Here is a 17,350-nt window from a genome sequence, read left to right as displayed (position 1 = left end):
GTTTGAGTAGATCCGTTTTGACCTATGGGTTAATTGATGATCATGATTGGTTTGAGTTGCATGTTTTATTATTGGTGTTGTCCTATGGTGCTCTCCGTGTCGCGCAAGCGTGAGGGATCCCCGTTATAGGGTTTGCAATATGTTCATGATTTGCTTATGGTGGATGACGAGTGACAGAAGCACAGACCCGAGTAAGTAGGTTGTTTGCATATGGGATAAAGAGGACTTGATACTTTAATGCTATGGTTGGGTTTTACCTTAATGATCTTTAGTAGTTGCGGATGCTTGCTAGAGTTCCAATCATAAGTGCATATGATCCAAGTAGATAAAGTATGTTAGCTTATGCCTCTCCCTCAAATAAAATTGCAATAATGATTACCGGTCTAGTTATCGATTGCCTAGGGACAAATAACTTTCTCGTAACAAAAAACTCTTTACTAAAACTAACTGAGTTGTGTCCTTATCTAAACAGCCCCTACTTTTTATTTACATGCTCTTTATTACCTTGCAAAACTATCCGACAACACCTACAAAATACTTCTAGTTTCATACTTGTTCTAGGTAAAGCAAACGCTAAGCCTGCGTTGAGTTGTATCGGTGGTCGATAGAACTTGAGAGAATATTTGTTCTGGCTTTAGATCTTCGCTGGGTTCGACACTCTTACTAATTGAAAGAGGCTACAATTGATCCCCTATACTTGTGAGTTATCAAGACCTTTTTCTGGCGCCGTTGCCAGAGAGTCATAGCGTGGGGTGAATATTCTCGTGTGTGCTTGTTTGCTTTATCACTAAGTAATTTTTATTTGCTGTTCTTAGTTGTTTTCTATCTATAGTTATGGGTAGGAAACGCAAAATACCCAAAAAATAGTTGTACCTACTGAACCAATGGTTGAAGAACCACTCGAAATCTATCACACTCCTGAAGCTTATTACATGGATCATCTTCGATCCCTATGTGCTCGTGCTGAAACCCCAACTAGCTTAGTTGAGGGCAAATTCTTAGATGAGCATGCTTGTTATGTGTGACACCGTATATCTGAAAAAGGGAAACGTTTACTGGATCAAATTCATCTTTTGCAATGCTATGCTTGGAATTTATGCGAAATATATGATTATACTTGTTGTTCTGAAGACCCTAAGAAACACCTTCCCTACCAATGTTTGTTCAGTGATAATGGAAACGTATCTTCTTATGCTAAGGGTGTTTATAATTACTATGATGTTCAACAAATTGAAGAATTTGTTGCTTTTAAGGGTGCTTATGAAATTGCTTCTTTGATTGAAAAGTATGATGCTACTCTTTACAAGTCTGAAAATATTGCCATACTTGAATATTGTGATGATAATTATGCTTCTAATGCCTATGTTAAACCATATATTGAGGACTTCTCCGCTGTCCAAGAAGAGACTAATTTTGCAGGAGTCTACGGAAGAAGAAATTGATAAAACTGTGAGCTCATTGGATGAAAAGGATGATGAGGAGAGCGAAGAACAAAAGGAGGAAGAGCAGATTAGCTACATGTGCCCACCTTCTAATGAGAGTAACTCTTCAACTCATACATTGTTTAATTTCCCTTCGTGCTTACCGAATGATGATTGCTATGATGATTGTCATGATCCCGTTGATTCTCTTGAAATATTCCTTTTTGATGATGCTTGCTATGCTTGTGTCCAAGATGCCAATATGAATTATGCTTATGGAGATGAACTTGCTATAGTTCCTTATGTTAAACATGAAATTGCCATTGCACCCACGCATGATAGTCCTATTATCTTTTTGCCAACTACACTATATCAGAGAAGTTTACCCTTATTAAGGATTATATTGATGGGTTGCGTTCTACTATTACACATGATGATTTTGATAGATATAATATGCATGTGCTTGCTGCTCCTACTTGCAATTATTATGAGATAGGAACTACATCTCCGCCTCTTTATGTTTCCAACACGATAGAATTGCAAGAAACTGCTTATGCTATGTATTGGCCTTTACTTGATGTGCATGAATTGTTCTTGTATGACATGCCAATGCATAGGAAGAGAGTTAGACTTCGTCGATATATGTTGCTTTGTGCTCACTACTAAATACCAAATCATTGCTACTTCAAATTGGCTTTGATATACCTTGGGATCCAGGTGGATCCATTACTTGAGCACTTTATGCCTAGCTTAATGGCTTTAAAGAAAGCGCTGCCAGGGAGACAACCCAGAAGTTTTAGATAGTCATTTATTTCTGTTGTGTGATTTTATAAGGTTTAAAAATAAAAATAATGTGCCAGGATTTGCCTTTAGGATGTTTACTTTGCTTGTTGGTCTGTACGGTGCAGGATAGAAACTTTGGCTGTAGTGCACGATTTTACATTTTTTACTGGAACGTCAAATGATTATGATTCTTTTTGAAATATCTTTATATACAATTTTTTTATTTTTCCTAATTTTGGTAGAAATTTTGGAGTACTAGAGGTATGGTGAATGTTCAGATTATTACAGACTATTCTGTTTTAGACAGATTCTGTTTTTGATGCATAGTTTGCTTGTTTTGATGAAACTATCGATTTAAATCAGTGGATTAAGCCATGAAAAAGTTATATTACAGTATTTACAATGTTAAAACAAAATATTAATTGGTTTGCAACAGTACTTAGAGTATTGATTTGCTTTATTATACTAACAGATCTTACCGGGTTTTCTGTTGAAGTTTTGTGTGGATGAAGTGTTCGATGATCGAGAAGGTCTCGATATGAGAAGAAGGAAGAGAGGCAAGAGCTCAAGCTTGGGGATTCCATAGGAACCCCAACTAAATATTCAAGGAGACTCAAGCGTCTAAGCTTGGGGATTCCCCGAAAGGCATCACCTCTTTCTTCAACAAGTATCGATATGTTTTCGGATTCCTTTCATTCATGTGATATGTGCAGATCTTGGAGTGTCTTTTGCATTTAGTTTTCATTTTTCTTTTATGCACCATGATGGTATGAGATATTACTTGGTTTATTTATAGAATGCTCTATGCACTTCACTTATATCTTTTGAGTATGGCTTTATAGAATGCTTCACGTGCTTCACTTATATCATTTGATGTTTGGATTGCCTGTTTCTCTTCACATAGAAAACCGCCATTTGTAGAATGCTCTTTTGCTTCACTTATATTTGTTAGAGCGTGGGAATATATTTTGTAGAAATAATTAAACTCTCTTGCTTCACTTATATCTATTTAGAGAGATGACAGGAACTGGTCATTCACATGGTTAGTCATAAAATCCTACATAAAACTTGTAGATCACTGAATATGGTATGTTTGATTCCTTGCAATAGTTTTGTGATATAAAGATGGTGATATTAGAGTCATGCTAGTGGGTAGTTGTGGATTGTATAAATACTTGTGTTGAAGTTTGTGATTCCCGTAGCATGCACGTATGGTGAACCGTTATGTAACGAAGTCGGAGCATGATTTATTTATTGATTGTCTTCCTTATGAGTGGCGGTCGGGGACGAGCGATGGTATTTTCCTACCAATCTATCCCCCTAGGAGCATGCGTGTAGTACTTTGTTTCGATGACTAATAGATTTTTGCAATAAGTATGTGAGTTCTTTATGACTAATGTTGAGTGCATGGATTATACGCACTCTCACCCTTCCATCATTGCATGCCTCTCTAGTATCGCACAACTTTCGCCGGTACATAAACCCACCATATACCTTCCTCAAAACAGCCACCATACCTACCTATTATGGCATTTCCATAGCCATTACGAGATATATTGACATGCAACTTTCATCATCATCATATATATGACTTGAGCATTCATTGTCATATTGCTTTGCATGATCGTAAGATAGCTAGCATGATGTTTTCATGGCTTGTCCGTTTTTTGATGTCATTGCTACGCTAGATCATTGCACATCCCGGTACACCGCCGGAGGCATTCATATAGAGTCATACCTTTGTTCTAGCATCGAGTTGTAATATTGAATTGTAAGTAAATAAAAGTGTGATGATCATCATTATTAGAGCATTGTCCCAGTGAGGAAAGGATGATGGAGAATATGATTCCCCCACAAGTCGGGATGAGACTCCGGACGAAAAAAATAAAAAAATAAAAAGAAAAAAGAAAAAAAAGAAAAGAGAAAGGCCAAAAAAAAGAAGGCCCAAAAAACTGAGAGAAAAAGAGAGAAGGGGTAATGTTACTATCCTTTTACCACACTTGTGCTTCAAAATAGCACCATGTTCTTCATATAGAGAGTCTCTTGAGTTATCACTTTCATATACTAGTGGGAATTTTCATTATAGAACTTGGCTTGTATATTTCGATGATGGGCTTCCTCAAATGCCCAAGGTCTTCATGAGCAAGCAAGTTGGATGCACACCCACTTAGTTTCCAGTTTGAGCTTTCATACACTTATAGCTCTTAGTGCATCTGTTGCATGGCAATCCCTACTCCTCACATTGACATCAATCGATGGGAATCTCCATAGCCCGTTGATTAGCCGCGTTGATGTGAGACTTTCTCCCTTTTTTTCTTCTCCACACAACCTCCACCATCATATTCTATTCCACCTATATTGCTATGTCCATGGCTCACGCTCATATATTGCGTGAAAGTTGAAAAGGTTTGAGAACGTCAAAAGTATGAAACAATTGCTTGGCTTGTCATCGGGGTTGTGCATGATTTGAATATTTTGTGTGGTGAAGATGGAGCATAAGCAGACAATATGATTTTGTAGGGATAACTTTCTTTGGCCATGTTATTTTGAAAAGACATGATTGCTTTATTAGTATGCTTGAAGTATTATTGTCTTAATGTCAAATGATAGACTATTGCTTTGAATCACTAGTGTCTTAATATTCATGCCATGATTAGATTACATGATCAAGATTATGCTAGGTAGCATTCCACATCAAAAATTATCTTTTTTATCATTTAGCTACTCGAGGACGTGAAGGAATTAAGCTTGGGGATGCTGATATGTCTCCGTTGTATCTATAATTTTTGATTATTCCATGCCAATATTGTACAACTTTCGTATACTTTTGGCAAATTTTTATACTATTTTTGGGACTAACATATTGATCCAGTGCCCAGTGCCAGTTCCTGTTTGTTGCATGTTTTTTGTTTCGCAGAAAATCCATATCAAACGGAGTCCAAATGGGATAAAAACTGACGGAGATTTTTTTTGGAATATATGTGAATTTTGGGAAGTGAAATTAACGCGAGACGATGCTCGAGGGGCCCACGAGGCAGGGGGCGCGCCCCTGACCCTCGTGGTCACCCCGTAAGGCGGTTTATACCCTTCTTTCACCGCAAGAAAGCTAATATCCGGATAGAGATCTTGTTAAAATATCAGCCCAATCGGAGTTACGGATCTCCAGGAATATAAGAAACGGTGAAAGGGCAGAATCTGAGAAGGCAGAAACAGAGAGAGACAGAGAGACAGATCCAATCTCGGAGGGGCTCTCGCCCCTCCCACGCCATGGAGACCAAGGACCAGAGGGGAAACCCTTCTCCCATCTAGGGAGGAGGTCAAGGAAGAAGAAGAAGGAGGGGGATCTCTCCCCCTCGCTTCCGGTGGCGCTGGAGTGCCACTGGGGGCCATCATCATCACCGCAATCTTCACCAACAACTTCACCGCCATCATCACCAACTCTTCCCCCCTCTATGCAGCGGTGTAACCCCTCTTTTACCCGCTGTAATCTCTACTTAAACATGATGCTCAATGCTATATATTATTTCCCAATGATGTATGGCTATCCTATGATGTTTGACTAGATCTGTTTTGTCCTATTGGTTAATTGATGATCGTGATTGGTTTGAGTTGCATGTTTTATTATTGGTGCTGTCCTATGGTGCTCTCCGTGTCGCGCAAGCATGAGGGATCCCTGCTGTAGGGTTTGCAATATGTTCATGATTTGCTTATGGTGGGTGGGGTGAGTGACAGAAGCACAGACCCGAGTAAGTAGGTTGTTTGCGTATGGGATAAAGAGGACTTGATACTTTAATGCTATGGTTGGGTTTTACCTTAATGATCTTTAGTAGTTGCGGATGCTTGCTAGAGTTCCAATCATAAGTGCATATGATCCAAGTAGAGAAAGTATGTTAGCTTATGCCTCTCCCTCAAATAAAATTGCAATAATGATTACCGGTCTAGTTATCGATTGCCTAGGGACAAATAACTTTCTCGTAACAAAAAGATCTTTACTAAAACTAACTTAGTTGTGTCCTTATCTAAACAGCCCCTACTTTTTATTTACATGCTCTTTATTACCTTGCAAACCTATCCAACAACACCTACAAAATACTTCTAGTTTCATACTTGTTCTAGGTAAAGCAAACGCTAAGCGTGTGTAGAGTTGTATCGGTGGTCGATATAACTTGAGGGAATATTTGTTCTTCCTTTAGCTCCTAGTTGGTTTCAACACTCTTACTTATCGAAACAGGCTACAATTGATCCCCTGTACTTATGGGTTATCAAGGGGCGCCCGGAGGCGCGAGTGACGATTGCGAGTCGACCGTCGGCGATACCTGGTGAAAGGGAAAAGACCTCTCGTCAAAGTAAGTGTGCCGTGAAGTGAAAACTCGGTGGGAAACCGGATCATAGCAGCTATAACCTTTGGTGTTTGGTGGGTATCCGAGAAAGATGCATGCCACGGAGCGAGGTGCGAGTTTATGAGGAGTAGTGGAGGCGATGCTAGGATAAGAGAGACACCCAAAAACACGAAGGTCATCATAGGAGGGATGGCTACCGAAGAGGAGATGATGTGGTGCAAAGTTCCCACGAGCACGACTTGGACGAATGTTGATGAGGAGAGAGGCGGTGGAGAGAGCGTCCGGCCAAAACCAGGGTGGGGCATTAGCATGGAAGAGAAGAGTGTGCACACAATCATTGAGGGTGCGAATGATCCGTTTGGCCCGACCATTTTGTTGCGAGGTATACGGGCAAGTGAGACGAAGAATTGTGCCATGTGTGGCAAGGAGGGTATGAACCCTGACGTTATCGAACTCCTTCCCGTTGTCAATCTGCAAGGCATGAATGGGACACCCAAACTACGTAGTGACATAGGAGTAGAAGGTGGTGAGAACGGAGAGCGCATCGGATTTTCTCCGCAACGGGAAGGTCCACACATAATGCGAAAAATCATCAAGTATGACAAGATAGTATAAAAAACCGTATTACTGGCAACAGGAGATGTCCATAAATCACTAGGAATCAACTCAAATGGATACAACACCACCGATGAGGACGCACTAAACGAAAGACGGACGTGCTTGCCGAGACGACAAGCATGACAAGTATGATCATCGATTTTATTACACGTGAATGAAAAAGTCCTAAGAATATGATGAAGGGTGGCCGGGTTTGGATTTCCCAGCCGAGCATGCCAAATGTCCACCGTGGCGGAGAGAGTGACCGGAGCGGATGTGGAGGTGTTGGTGGAGTGGACCGGGTAGAGGCCGTCTGGGCTATCACATCGGTGGAGTACCATCCGGGTACGGGCGTCCTTGACAGAAAAACCCACTTTGTCAAATTCAACAGTTATAGGATTTTCACGTGTAAGGGAACGAACTGAAACAAGATTGGTGACTAACTCAAGTGAAACTAAGACATTAGACATATGTATAGGCATGGATTTAAACGGAAAAGAACCATGACCGACATGAGTAATGGGAAGGGAGGAACCGTCCCCAATAGTGATACGACATGCGGTAGAAACTGGATATGCGGAGTTGAGGTTACCAGGGTTGGAAGTCATGTGGGCGGTAGCCCCGGTGTCCATATACCAATCGCCGCCTCCGTTGTATGTGTTGCGTGTAGGAGAGGAGTGAAGCGCCGTGAGAAGGGCCGGATCCCAGGGTGCCGGCGGTAGTGCGGCGGCCGCGGTAGGGGACGCGGCGGGGTAGGCGAGCAGGGCCGCGGGGTAACTGCTCGGGGCAGCGTACGCAGGCGCGGCGGCGGGGTAGCCACCTGGGGTGGCGAACATCGCCTGATGGGCGCCGGGCGGGGGCCCTCGGCACTGGCATGGTGTACGCGTGGACCACCCCTATCCAAGGGTTGGTCGCGGTAGCCCAGGGAGCCGGGGGCAACGCCTGCTGCTACGGCTGGCGGGGCGCCCCCTCGCGCCGTGCTGCTGCTGCTGCTTCTTGCCACGACGCCCCCCGCGGCGACGATACACCGGTGGTGGAGGCGCCTGAAAGTAGGCCTCCGGTGGCAGCAGAGGCCGCGACAGCTGCGGAGCCGTGGGAGGAGCGACGCGGGACGTACCCGCAGCAAGCGCCGTGTGCGTGGCCCGAGACTTCACCATCTTCACCCTCCTCTCCTCCAACTGAAGATAGGACACAACCCGAGGAAAAGTCGGGTCCGGAAGGAACATGAGGTTGGAGGCCGCGTTGCTGAACTCCTCGTTCAGTCCGGCGGTGATCGTGCTGTGGAGAAGGTTGTCGGAGACCCGCTCCCCGAGGTCACGAAGTTCGTCGGCAAGTTTCTTAAGGCGCATGCAATAATCGTCGATAGACGAGTCAAGCTAGTGGCAGCCAAAAAATTCTTGCTGAAGGAACACGCGACGCTGGAGGGCGTTGTCGAGGAAGAGCACGTTCAGCTTCGCCCACACCGTCTGCACGTCGTCAGTGTCGCAAACGATGGTGTGGAAGATGTCCTTGGAGATGGTTTGGTACAGCCAGCGGGTGATGGTGGCGTCCATGGTCAGCCAGTCGTTGTCCGCGAACATGAGGTCGGAGTCGACAGAGCCATCAACGTCATCGATGAGGTGGTACTTGCGGAAGACGAGGGAGAAGTAAGTCTTCCAGGCATAGTAGGTTGAGTTGGCGTAGTCGAGGATGACGGGCACGCGGGTGAATATGTCAAGCTCGCGAACGACTTCCACCGGGGGAGGAGCCGGACCGTCGAAGGGGTTGGACACGGCGGCGTTGGGAGAGGCCATCGGGAGGTTGGGTGGGGCGGCACGGCAACTGAGGTGGTGGCGGCGGCTCGGTGGAGGAGGGAGGTCGGGGTGGAGGCGGCTCGGGTGGGGAGGCGACTCGGTGGGAGAGGGGGATCAGGGGAGGCGCGCTCGGCGGCGAGGTGAGGTGCGGTGGCGGCGCAGGGAGATGACGGCGGCGGCGGCGGCGGGGTGCTGCGGCGGCGGCGCGGTTGGGGAGGAGCGGAAGCTAGGGTTGGATCGGGAAGGAAACTGATACCATGTGGAAGGCAATGCAACTCTCGATGTATTGATCGGGTGCACGGTGCATGTATATAAGTACAAGGGCAGCCCTCAGCCTCATCTATACAAGAAAACTAGAGGCGGGGCCGGTAGGTGATCTATTTATATTAAAAAGTAAATGATGGATCAGCCTCATCTATACGATTGTATACAAAATAACTATCAAATTTACACTTTGGAGATTATATCAATTTCTAGAATGTCTTGAGTAAATGAGACATGATGAAGATCAAATATGAAACACTATTATTTTTATCTACCACACAATCATGGTGAATGAATTGTTTTATTTTACACACTTCATTAATAATGTTTATTATTACAGGATTCACAGTATAATTAATTTGTCAGCATTCATATACAAAATAACTTTCAAATTTATATTTTTGATATTATATCGGTTTCTAGAACATCATGTGTAAACGAGAGAGGAAGAAGAACCAAATATGAAAACGAATCTATTTTTATCTAGATAGACAATCAGCATGGGTTAGTTGTTTAATTTTATACACCTCATTAATCAATGTTTACTGTTATTTGATTCAAAATATAATATGATTATTTAGTTGGTATAATTGGCACCTATACATTAATATATTCGTTCATTGTGTTATTTTTATATTAAATTAATTTTTCTTGTATTCATGACATATACAATATTTATTATAAGTTATAGGCTTACGAAAAACATTGCCAAACTAGCATCATAATGTTGGGGAACGTAGCAGAATTTTAAAATTTTCTACGCATCACCAAGATCAATCTATGGAGTCATCTAGCAACGAGGGAGAGGGAAGTGCATCTACATACCCTTGTAGATCGCGGGCGGAAGCGTTCAAGAGAACGGGGTTGATGGAGTCGTACTCGTCGTGATCCAAATCACCGATGACCGAGCGCCGAACGGACGGCACCTCCGTGTTCAACACACGTACGGTTGGGAAGACGTCTCCTCCTTCTTGATCCAGCAAGGGAAGGAGAGGTTGATGGAGATCCAGCAGCACGATGGCGTGGTGGTGGAAGCAGCGGTGATCTCGGCAGGGTTTCGCCAAGCTCCAACGAGAGAGAGAGAGAGAGAGGTGTTACGAGGGGAGAGGGAGGCGCCAGGGACTTGGGTACGGCTGCCCTCTCTCCCCCCACTATATATAGGGCCCCTAGGGGGGCGCCGACCCTAGGAGATGGGATCTCCAAGAGGGGGCGGCGGCCAAGGGGAACTTGCCCAAGTCGGGCGCCCCCACCCCTAGGGTTTCCAACCCTAGGCGCAGGGGGAGGCCCATGGGGGGCGCACCAGCCCACCAGGGGCTGGTTCCCCTCCCACTTCAGCACATGGGGCCCTCCGGGATAGGTGGCCCCACCTGGTGGACCCCCGGGACCCTTCCGGTGGTCCCGGTACAATACAGATTACCCCCAAAACTTTCTCGATGGCCGGAACTGGACTTCCTATATATAGATCTTCACCTCCGGACCATTCCGGAACTCCTCGTGACGTCCGTGATCTCATCCGGGACTCCAAACAACTTTCGGGTTACCGCATACTAATATCTCTACAACCCTAGCATCATCAAACCTTAAGTGTGTAGACCCTACAGGTTCGGGAGACACGCAGACATGACCGAGACGACTCTCCGGTCAATAAATAACAGCGGGATCTGGATACCCATGTTGGCTCCCACATGCTCCTCGATGATCTCATCAGATGAACCACGATGTCGAGGATTCAAGTAATCGCGTGTACAATTCCCTTTGTCAATCGGTACGTTACTTGCCCGAGATTCGATCATCGGTATCCCAATACCTCGTTCAATCTCGTTACCAGCAAGTCACTTTACTCGTACCGTAATGCATGCTCCCGTGACCAAACACTTGGTCACATTGAGCTCATTATGATGATGCATTACCGAGTGGGCCCAGAGATACCTCTCCGTCATACGGAGTGACAAATCCCAGTCTCGATCCGTGTCAACCAAACAGATACTTTCGGGGATACTTGTAGTATACCTTTATAGTCACCTAGTTACGTTGTGATGTTTGGTACACCCAAAGCACTCCTACGGCATCCGGGAGTTACACGATCTCATGGTCTAAGGAAATGATACTTGGCATTGGAAAAACTCTAGCAAACGAGCTACACGATCTGGTGCTATGCTTAGGATTGGGTCTTGTCCATCACATCATTCTCCTAATGATGTGATCCCGTTATCAATGACATCCAATGTCCATAGTCAGGAAACCATGACTATCTATTGATCAACGAGCTAGTTAACTAGAGGCTCACTAGGGACATGTTGTGGTCTATGTATCACACATGTATTACGATTTCCGGATAACACAATTATAGCATGAACAATAGACAATTACCATGAACAAGGAAATATAATAATAACCATTTTATTATTGCCTCTAGGGCATATTTCCAACAGTCTCCCACTTGCACTAGAGTCAATAATCTAGTTACATTGTGATGAATCGAACACCCATAGAGTTCTGGTGTTGATCATGTTTTGCTCGCGGAAGAGGTTTAGTCAACGGATCTGCGACATTCAGATCCGTATGTACTTTGCAAATATCTATGTATCCATCTTGAACATTTTCACGAATGGAGTTGAAGCAACGCTTGATGTGCCTGGTCTTCTTGTGAAACCTGGCCTCCTTGGCAAGGGCAATAGCTCCAGTGTTGTCACAGAAGAGAGTGATCGGCCTCGACGCATTGGGTATGACTCCTAGGTCGGTGATGAACTCCTTCATCCAGATTGCTTCATCCATTGCCTCCGAGGCTGCCATATACTCCGCTTCACATGTAGATCCCGCCACGACGCTTTGCTTGCAATAGCACCAGCTAACTGCCCCACCATTCAAAATATACATGTATCCGTTTTGTGACTTAGAGTGATCCAGATCTGTGTCGAAGCTAGCGTCGACGTAACCCTTTACGACGAGCTCCTCGTCACCTCCATATACGAGAAACATATCCTTAGTCCTTTTCAGGTACTTCAGGATGTTCTTGACCGCTGTCCAGTGTTCCATGCCGGGATTACTTCGGTACCTACCTACCAAACTTACGACAAGGTTTACATCAGGTCTGGTACACAGCATGGCATACATGATAGACCCTATGGCTGAGGCATAGGGGACGACACTCATCTTTTCTCTATCTTCTGCTGTGGTCAGACATTGAGCTGAGCTCAATTTCACACCTTGGAACATAGGCAAGAACCCCTTCTTGGACTGATCCATATTGAACTTCTTCAATATCTTATCAAGGTATGTGCTTTGTGAAAGACCTATGAGGTGTCTCGATCTATCTCTATAGATCTTGATGCCTAATATGTAAGCAGCTTCTCCAAGGTCCTTCATCGAAAAACACTTATTCAAGTAGGCCTTAATACTGTCCAAAAGTTCTATATCATTTCCCATCAAAAGTATGTCATCCACATATAATATGAGAAATGCTACAGAGCTCCCACTCACTTTCTTGTAAACGCAGGCTTCTCCATAAGTCTGCATAAACCCAAATGCTTTGATCATTTAATTAAAGCAAATGTTCCAACTCCGAGATGCTTGCACCAGCCCATAGATGGAGCCCTGGAGCTTGCATACCTTGTTAGCATTCTTAGGATCGACAAAACCTTTCGGCTGCATCATATACAATTATTCCTTAAGAAAGCTATTAAGGAATGCCGTTTTGACGTCCATTTGCCATATCTCATAATCATAGTATGTGGCAATTGCTAACATGATTTGGATGGACTTCAGCTTCACTACGGGTGAGAAGGTCTCATCGTAGTCAACCCCTTGAACTTGTCGATAACCCTTAGCGACAAGTCAAGCCTTATAGATGGTAACATTATCATCCGCGTCCATTTTCTTCTTAAAGATCCATTTATTCTCTATCGCTCTTAGCGACAAGTCAAGCCTTATAGATGGTAACATTACCATCCGCGTCCGTCTTCTTCTTAAAGATCCATTTATTCTCTATCGCTCGCCGATCATCGGGCAAGTCTGTCAAATTCCATTCTTTGTTTTCATACATGGATCCTATCTCGGATTGCATGGCTTCTAGCCATTTGTTGGAATCTGGGCCCGCCATTGCTTCTTCATAGTTCGAAGGTTCACCGTTGTCTTACAACATGATTTCCAAGATAGGGTTGCCATACCATTCTGGTGTGGAACGTGTCCTTGTGGACCATCGAAGTTCAGTAGCAACTTGATCCGAAGTACCTTGATCATTATCATTAACTTCCTCTCTAGTCGGTGCAGGCACCACAAGAACATCTTCCTGAGCTGTGCTACTTTCCGGTTCAAGAGGCACTACTTCATCGAGTTCTACTTTCCTCCCACTTACTTCTCTCGAGAGAAACTCTTTCTCCAGAAAGGACCCGTTCTTGGCAACAAAGATCTTGCCTTCGGATCTGAGGTAGAAGGTATACCCAATGGTTTCCTTAGGGTATCCTATGAAGACGCATTTTTCCGACTTGGGTTCGAGCTTTTTAGGTTGAAGTTTCTTGACATAAGCATCGCATCCCCAAACTTTTATAAACGACAGCTTAGGTTTCTTCCCAAACCATAATTCATACGGTGTCGTCTCAATGGATTTAGACGGTGCCCTATTTAAAGTGAATGTAGCTGTCTCTAGAGCGTATCCCCAAATGATAGCGGTAAATCAGTGAGCGACATCATAGATCGCACCATATCCAATAGAGTGCGATTACGACATTCGGACACACCGTTACACTGAGGTGTTCCAGGCGGCGTGAGTTGTGAAACGATTCCACATTTCCTTAAGTGCGTACCAAATTCGTGACTTAAATATTCTCCCCCATGATCTGATCGTAAGAATTTTATCTTTCGGTCACGTTGATTCTCTACCTCATTCTGAAATTCCTTGAACTTTTCAAAGGTCTTAGACTTGTGTTTCATCAAATAGACATACCCATATCTACTTAAGTCATCAGTGAGAGTAAGAACATAACGATAGCCACCGCAATCCTCAACGCTCATTGGACCGCACACATCAGTATGTATAATTTCCAATAAGTTGGTTGCTCACTCCATTGTTCTGGAGAACGGAGTCCTATTCATTTTACCCATGAGGCGTGGTTCGCAAGTGTCAAATGATTCGAAATCAAGAGACTCCAAAAGTCCATCTGTATGGAGCTTCTTCATGCGTTTGACACCGATGTGACCAAGGCGGCAGTGCCACAGATATGTGGGACTATTATTATCAATCGTACATCTTTTGGTATTCACACTATGAATATGTGTAACATCACGTTCGAGATTCATTAAGAATAAACCATTGACCAGCGGAGCATGACCATAAAGCATATCTCTCATATAAATAGAACAACCATTATTCTCGGATTTAAATGAGTAGCCATCTCATATTAAACGAGATCCAGATACAATGTTCATGCTCAAAGCTGGCACTAAATAATAATTATTGAGGTTTAAAACTAATCCCGTAGGTAAATGTAGAGGTAGCGTGCCGATGGTGATCACATCGACCTTGGAACCATTCTCGACGCGCATCGTCACCTCGTCCTTCGCCAATCTCCGCTTATTCCGCAGCTCCTGTTTTGAGTTACAAATATGAGCAACTGCACCGGTATCAAATACCCAGGAGCTACTACGAGTACTGGTAAGGTACACATCAATTACATGTATATCACATATACCTTTAGTGTTTCCGGCCTTCTTGTCCGCTAAGTATTTGGGGCAGTTCCGCTTCGAGTGTCCCTTTCCCTTGCAATAAAAGCACTCAGTCTCAGGTTTGGGTCCATTCTTTGACTTCTTTCCTGCAACTGGTTTACTGGGCGTGGCAACTCCCTTGCCGTCCTTCTTGAAGTTCTTCTTACCCTTTCCTTTCTTGAAACTAGTGGTTTTATTGACCATCAACACTTGATGTTCCTTTTTGATTTCCACCTCCGCTGCTTTCAGCATTGAAGATACTTCAGGAATAGTTTTCACCATCCCCTGCATATTGTAGTTCATCACAAAGCTCTTGTAGCTAGGTGGGAGCGACTGAAGGATTCTGTCAATGACCGCCTCGTCCGGGAGGTTAATGTCCAGCTGGGACAAGCGATTGTGCAACCCAGACATTTTGAGTATGTGCTCACTGACAGAACTATTTTTCTCCATCTTACAACTGTAGAACTTGTCGGAGACTTCATATCTCTCGACCCGGGCATGAGCTTGGAAAACCATTTTCAGCTCTTCGAACATCTCATATGCTCCGTGTCACTCAAAACGCTTTTGGAGCCCCGGTTCTAAGCTATAAAGCATGCCACACTGAACGAGGGAGTAATCATCAGCATGTGACTGCCAAGCGTTCATAACGTTTTGGTTCTCTAGGATGGGTGCATCACCTAGCGGTGCTTCTAGGACATATGCTTTCCTGGCAGCTATGAGGATGATCCTCAGGTTCCGGACCCAGTCCGTATAATTGCTGCCATCATCTTTCAGCTTGGTTTTCTCTAGGAATGCGTTGAAGTTGAGGTTGACATGAGCGTTGGCCATTTGATCTACAAGACATTTTGCAAAGGTTTTTAGACTAAGTTCATGATAATTAAGTTCATCTAATCAAATTATTTAATGAACTCCCACTCAGACAGACATCCCTCTAGTCATCTAAGTGATACATGATCCGAGTCAACTAGGCCGTGTCCGATCATCACGTGAGACGGACTAGTCATCATCGGTGAACATCTTCATATTGATCGTATCTTCTATACGGCTCATGTTCGACCTTTCTGTCTTCCGTGTTCCGAGGCCATGTCTGTACATGCTAGGCTCGTCAAGTCAACCTAAGTGTATTGAGTGTGTAAATCTGGCTTACAACCATTGTATTCGAACGTTAGAATCTATCACACCCGATCACCACGTGGTGCTTCGAAACAACCAACCTTCGCAACGGTGCACAGTTAGGGGGAACACTTTCTTGAAATTATGTGAGGGATCATCTTATTTAAGCTACCGTCGTTCTAAGCAAATAAGATGTAAAACATGATAAACATCACATGCAATCAAATAGTGACATGATATGGCCAATATCATTTTGCTCCTTTTGATCTCCATCTTCGGGGCGCCATGATCATCATCGTCACCGGCATGACACCATGATCTCCATCATCATGATCTCCATCATCGTGTCTTCATGAAGTTGTCTCGTCATCTATTACTTCTACTACTATGGCTAACGGTTTAGCAATAAAGTAAAGTAATTACATGACGTTTATGTTGACACGCGGGTCATAAATAAATTAAGACAACTCCTATGGCTCCTGCCGATTGTCATACTCATCGACATGCAAGTCGTGATTCCTAATACAAGAACATGATCAATCTCATACATCACATATATCATTCATCACATCCTTTTGGCCATATCACATCACATGGCACATGCTGCATAAACAAGTTAGATGTCCTCTAATTGTTGTTGCAAGTTTTTAGGTGGATGCTATAGGTTTCTAGCAAGAACGTTTCTTACCTACGCCAAAACCACAACGTGATATGCCAATTTCTATTTACCCTTCATATGGAGCCTTTTCATCGAATCCGATCCGACTAAAGTGGGAGAGACAGACACCCGCTAGCCACCTTATGCAACTAGTGCATGTCAGTCGGTGGAATCAGTCTCACGTAAGCGTACGTGTAAGGTCGGTCAGGGCCGCTTCATCCCACGATGCCGCCGAATCAAGATAAGACTAGTAACGGCAAGTAAATTGACAAAATCAACGCCCACAACAACTTGTGTTCTACTCGTGCATAGAAACTACGCATAGACCTAGCTCTGATGCCACTGTTGGGGAACGTAGCAGAATTTTAAAATTTTCTACGCATCACCAAGATCAATCTATGGAGTCATCTAGCAACGAGGGAGAGGGGAGTGCATCTACATACCCTTGTAGATCGCGAGCGGAAGCGTTCAAGAGAACGGGGTTGATGGAGTCGTACTCGTCGTGGTCCAAATCACCGATGACCGAGCGCCGAACGGACGGCACCTCCGCGTTCAACACACGTACGGTTGGAAGACGTCTCCTCCTTCTTGATCCAGCAAGGGAAGGAGAGGTTGATGGAGATCCAGCAGCACGACGACGTGGTGGTGGAAGCAGCGGTGATCTCGGCAGGGCTTCGCCAA

General features: G+C 44.2%; 1 protein-coding gene across 1 annotated transcript; it reads right to left on the bottom strand.

The window, feature by feature from the left end:
- Window positions 1-8,517: 8,517 nt before the first annotated feature.
- On the bottom strand, window positions 8,518-8,934 carry LOC147957964 (uncharacterized). Its single transcript, XM_087531905.1, has one exon. The coding sequence runs from the start codon at window positions 8,932-8,934 to the stop codon at window positions 8,518-8,520; it is 417 nt and encodes a 138-aa protein (XP_087388031.1).
- Between the last annotated feature and the right edge of the window lie 8,416 nt (window positions 8,935-17,350).

This window comes from Triticum urartu, chromosome 7A, assembly GCF_056163025.1.
Source record: "Triticum urartu cultivar PI428250 chromosome 7A, HENAU_Tu73, whole genome shotgun sequence".
In the NCBI taxonomy this organism is placed as follows: domain Eukaryota; kingdom Viridiplantae; phylum Streptophyta; class Magnoliopsida; order Poales; family Poaceae; genus Triticum; species Triticum urartu.
This window is presented reverse-complemented; position numbering and strand designations above follow the sequence as displayed.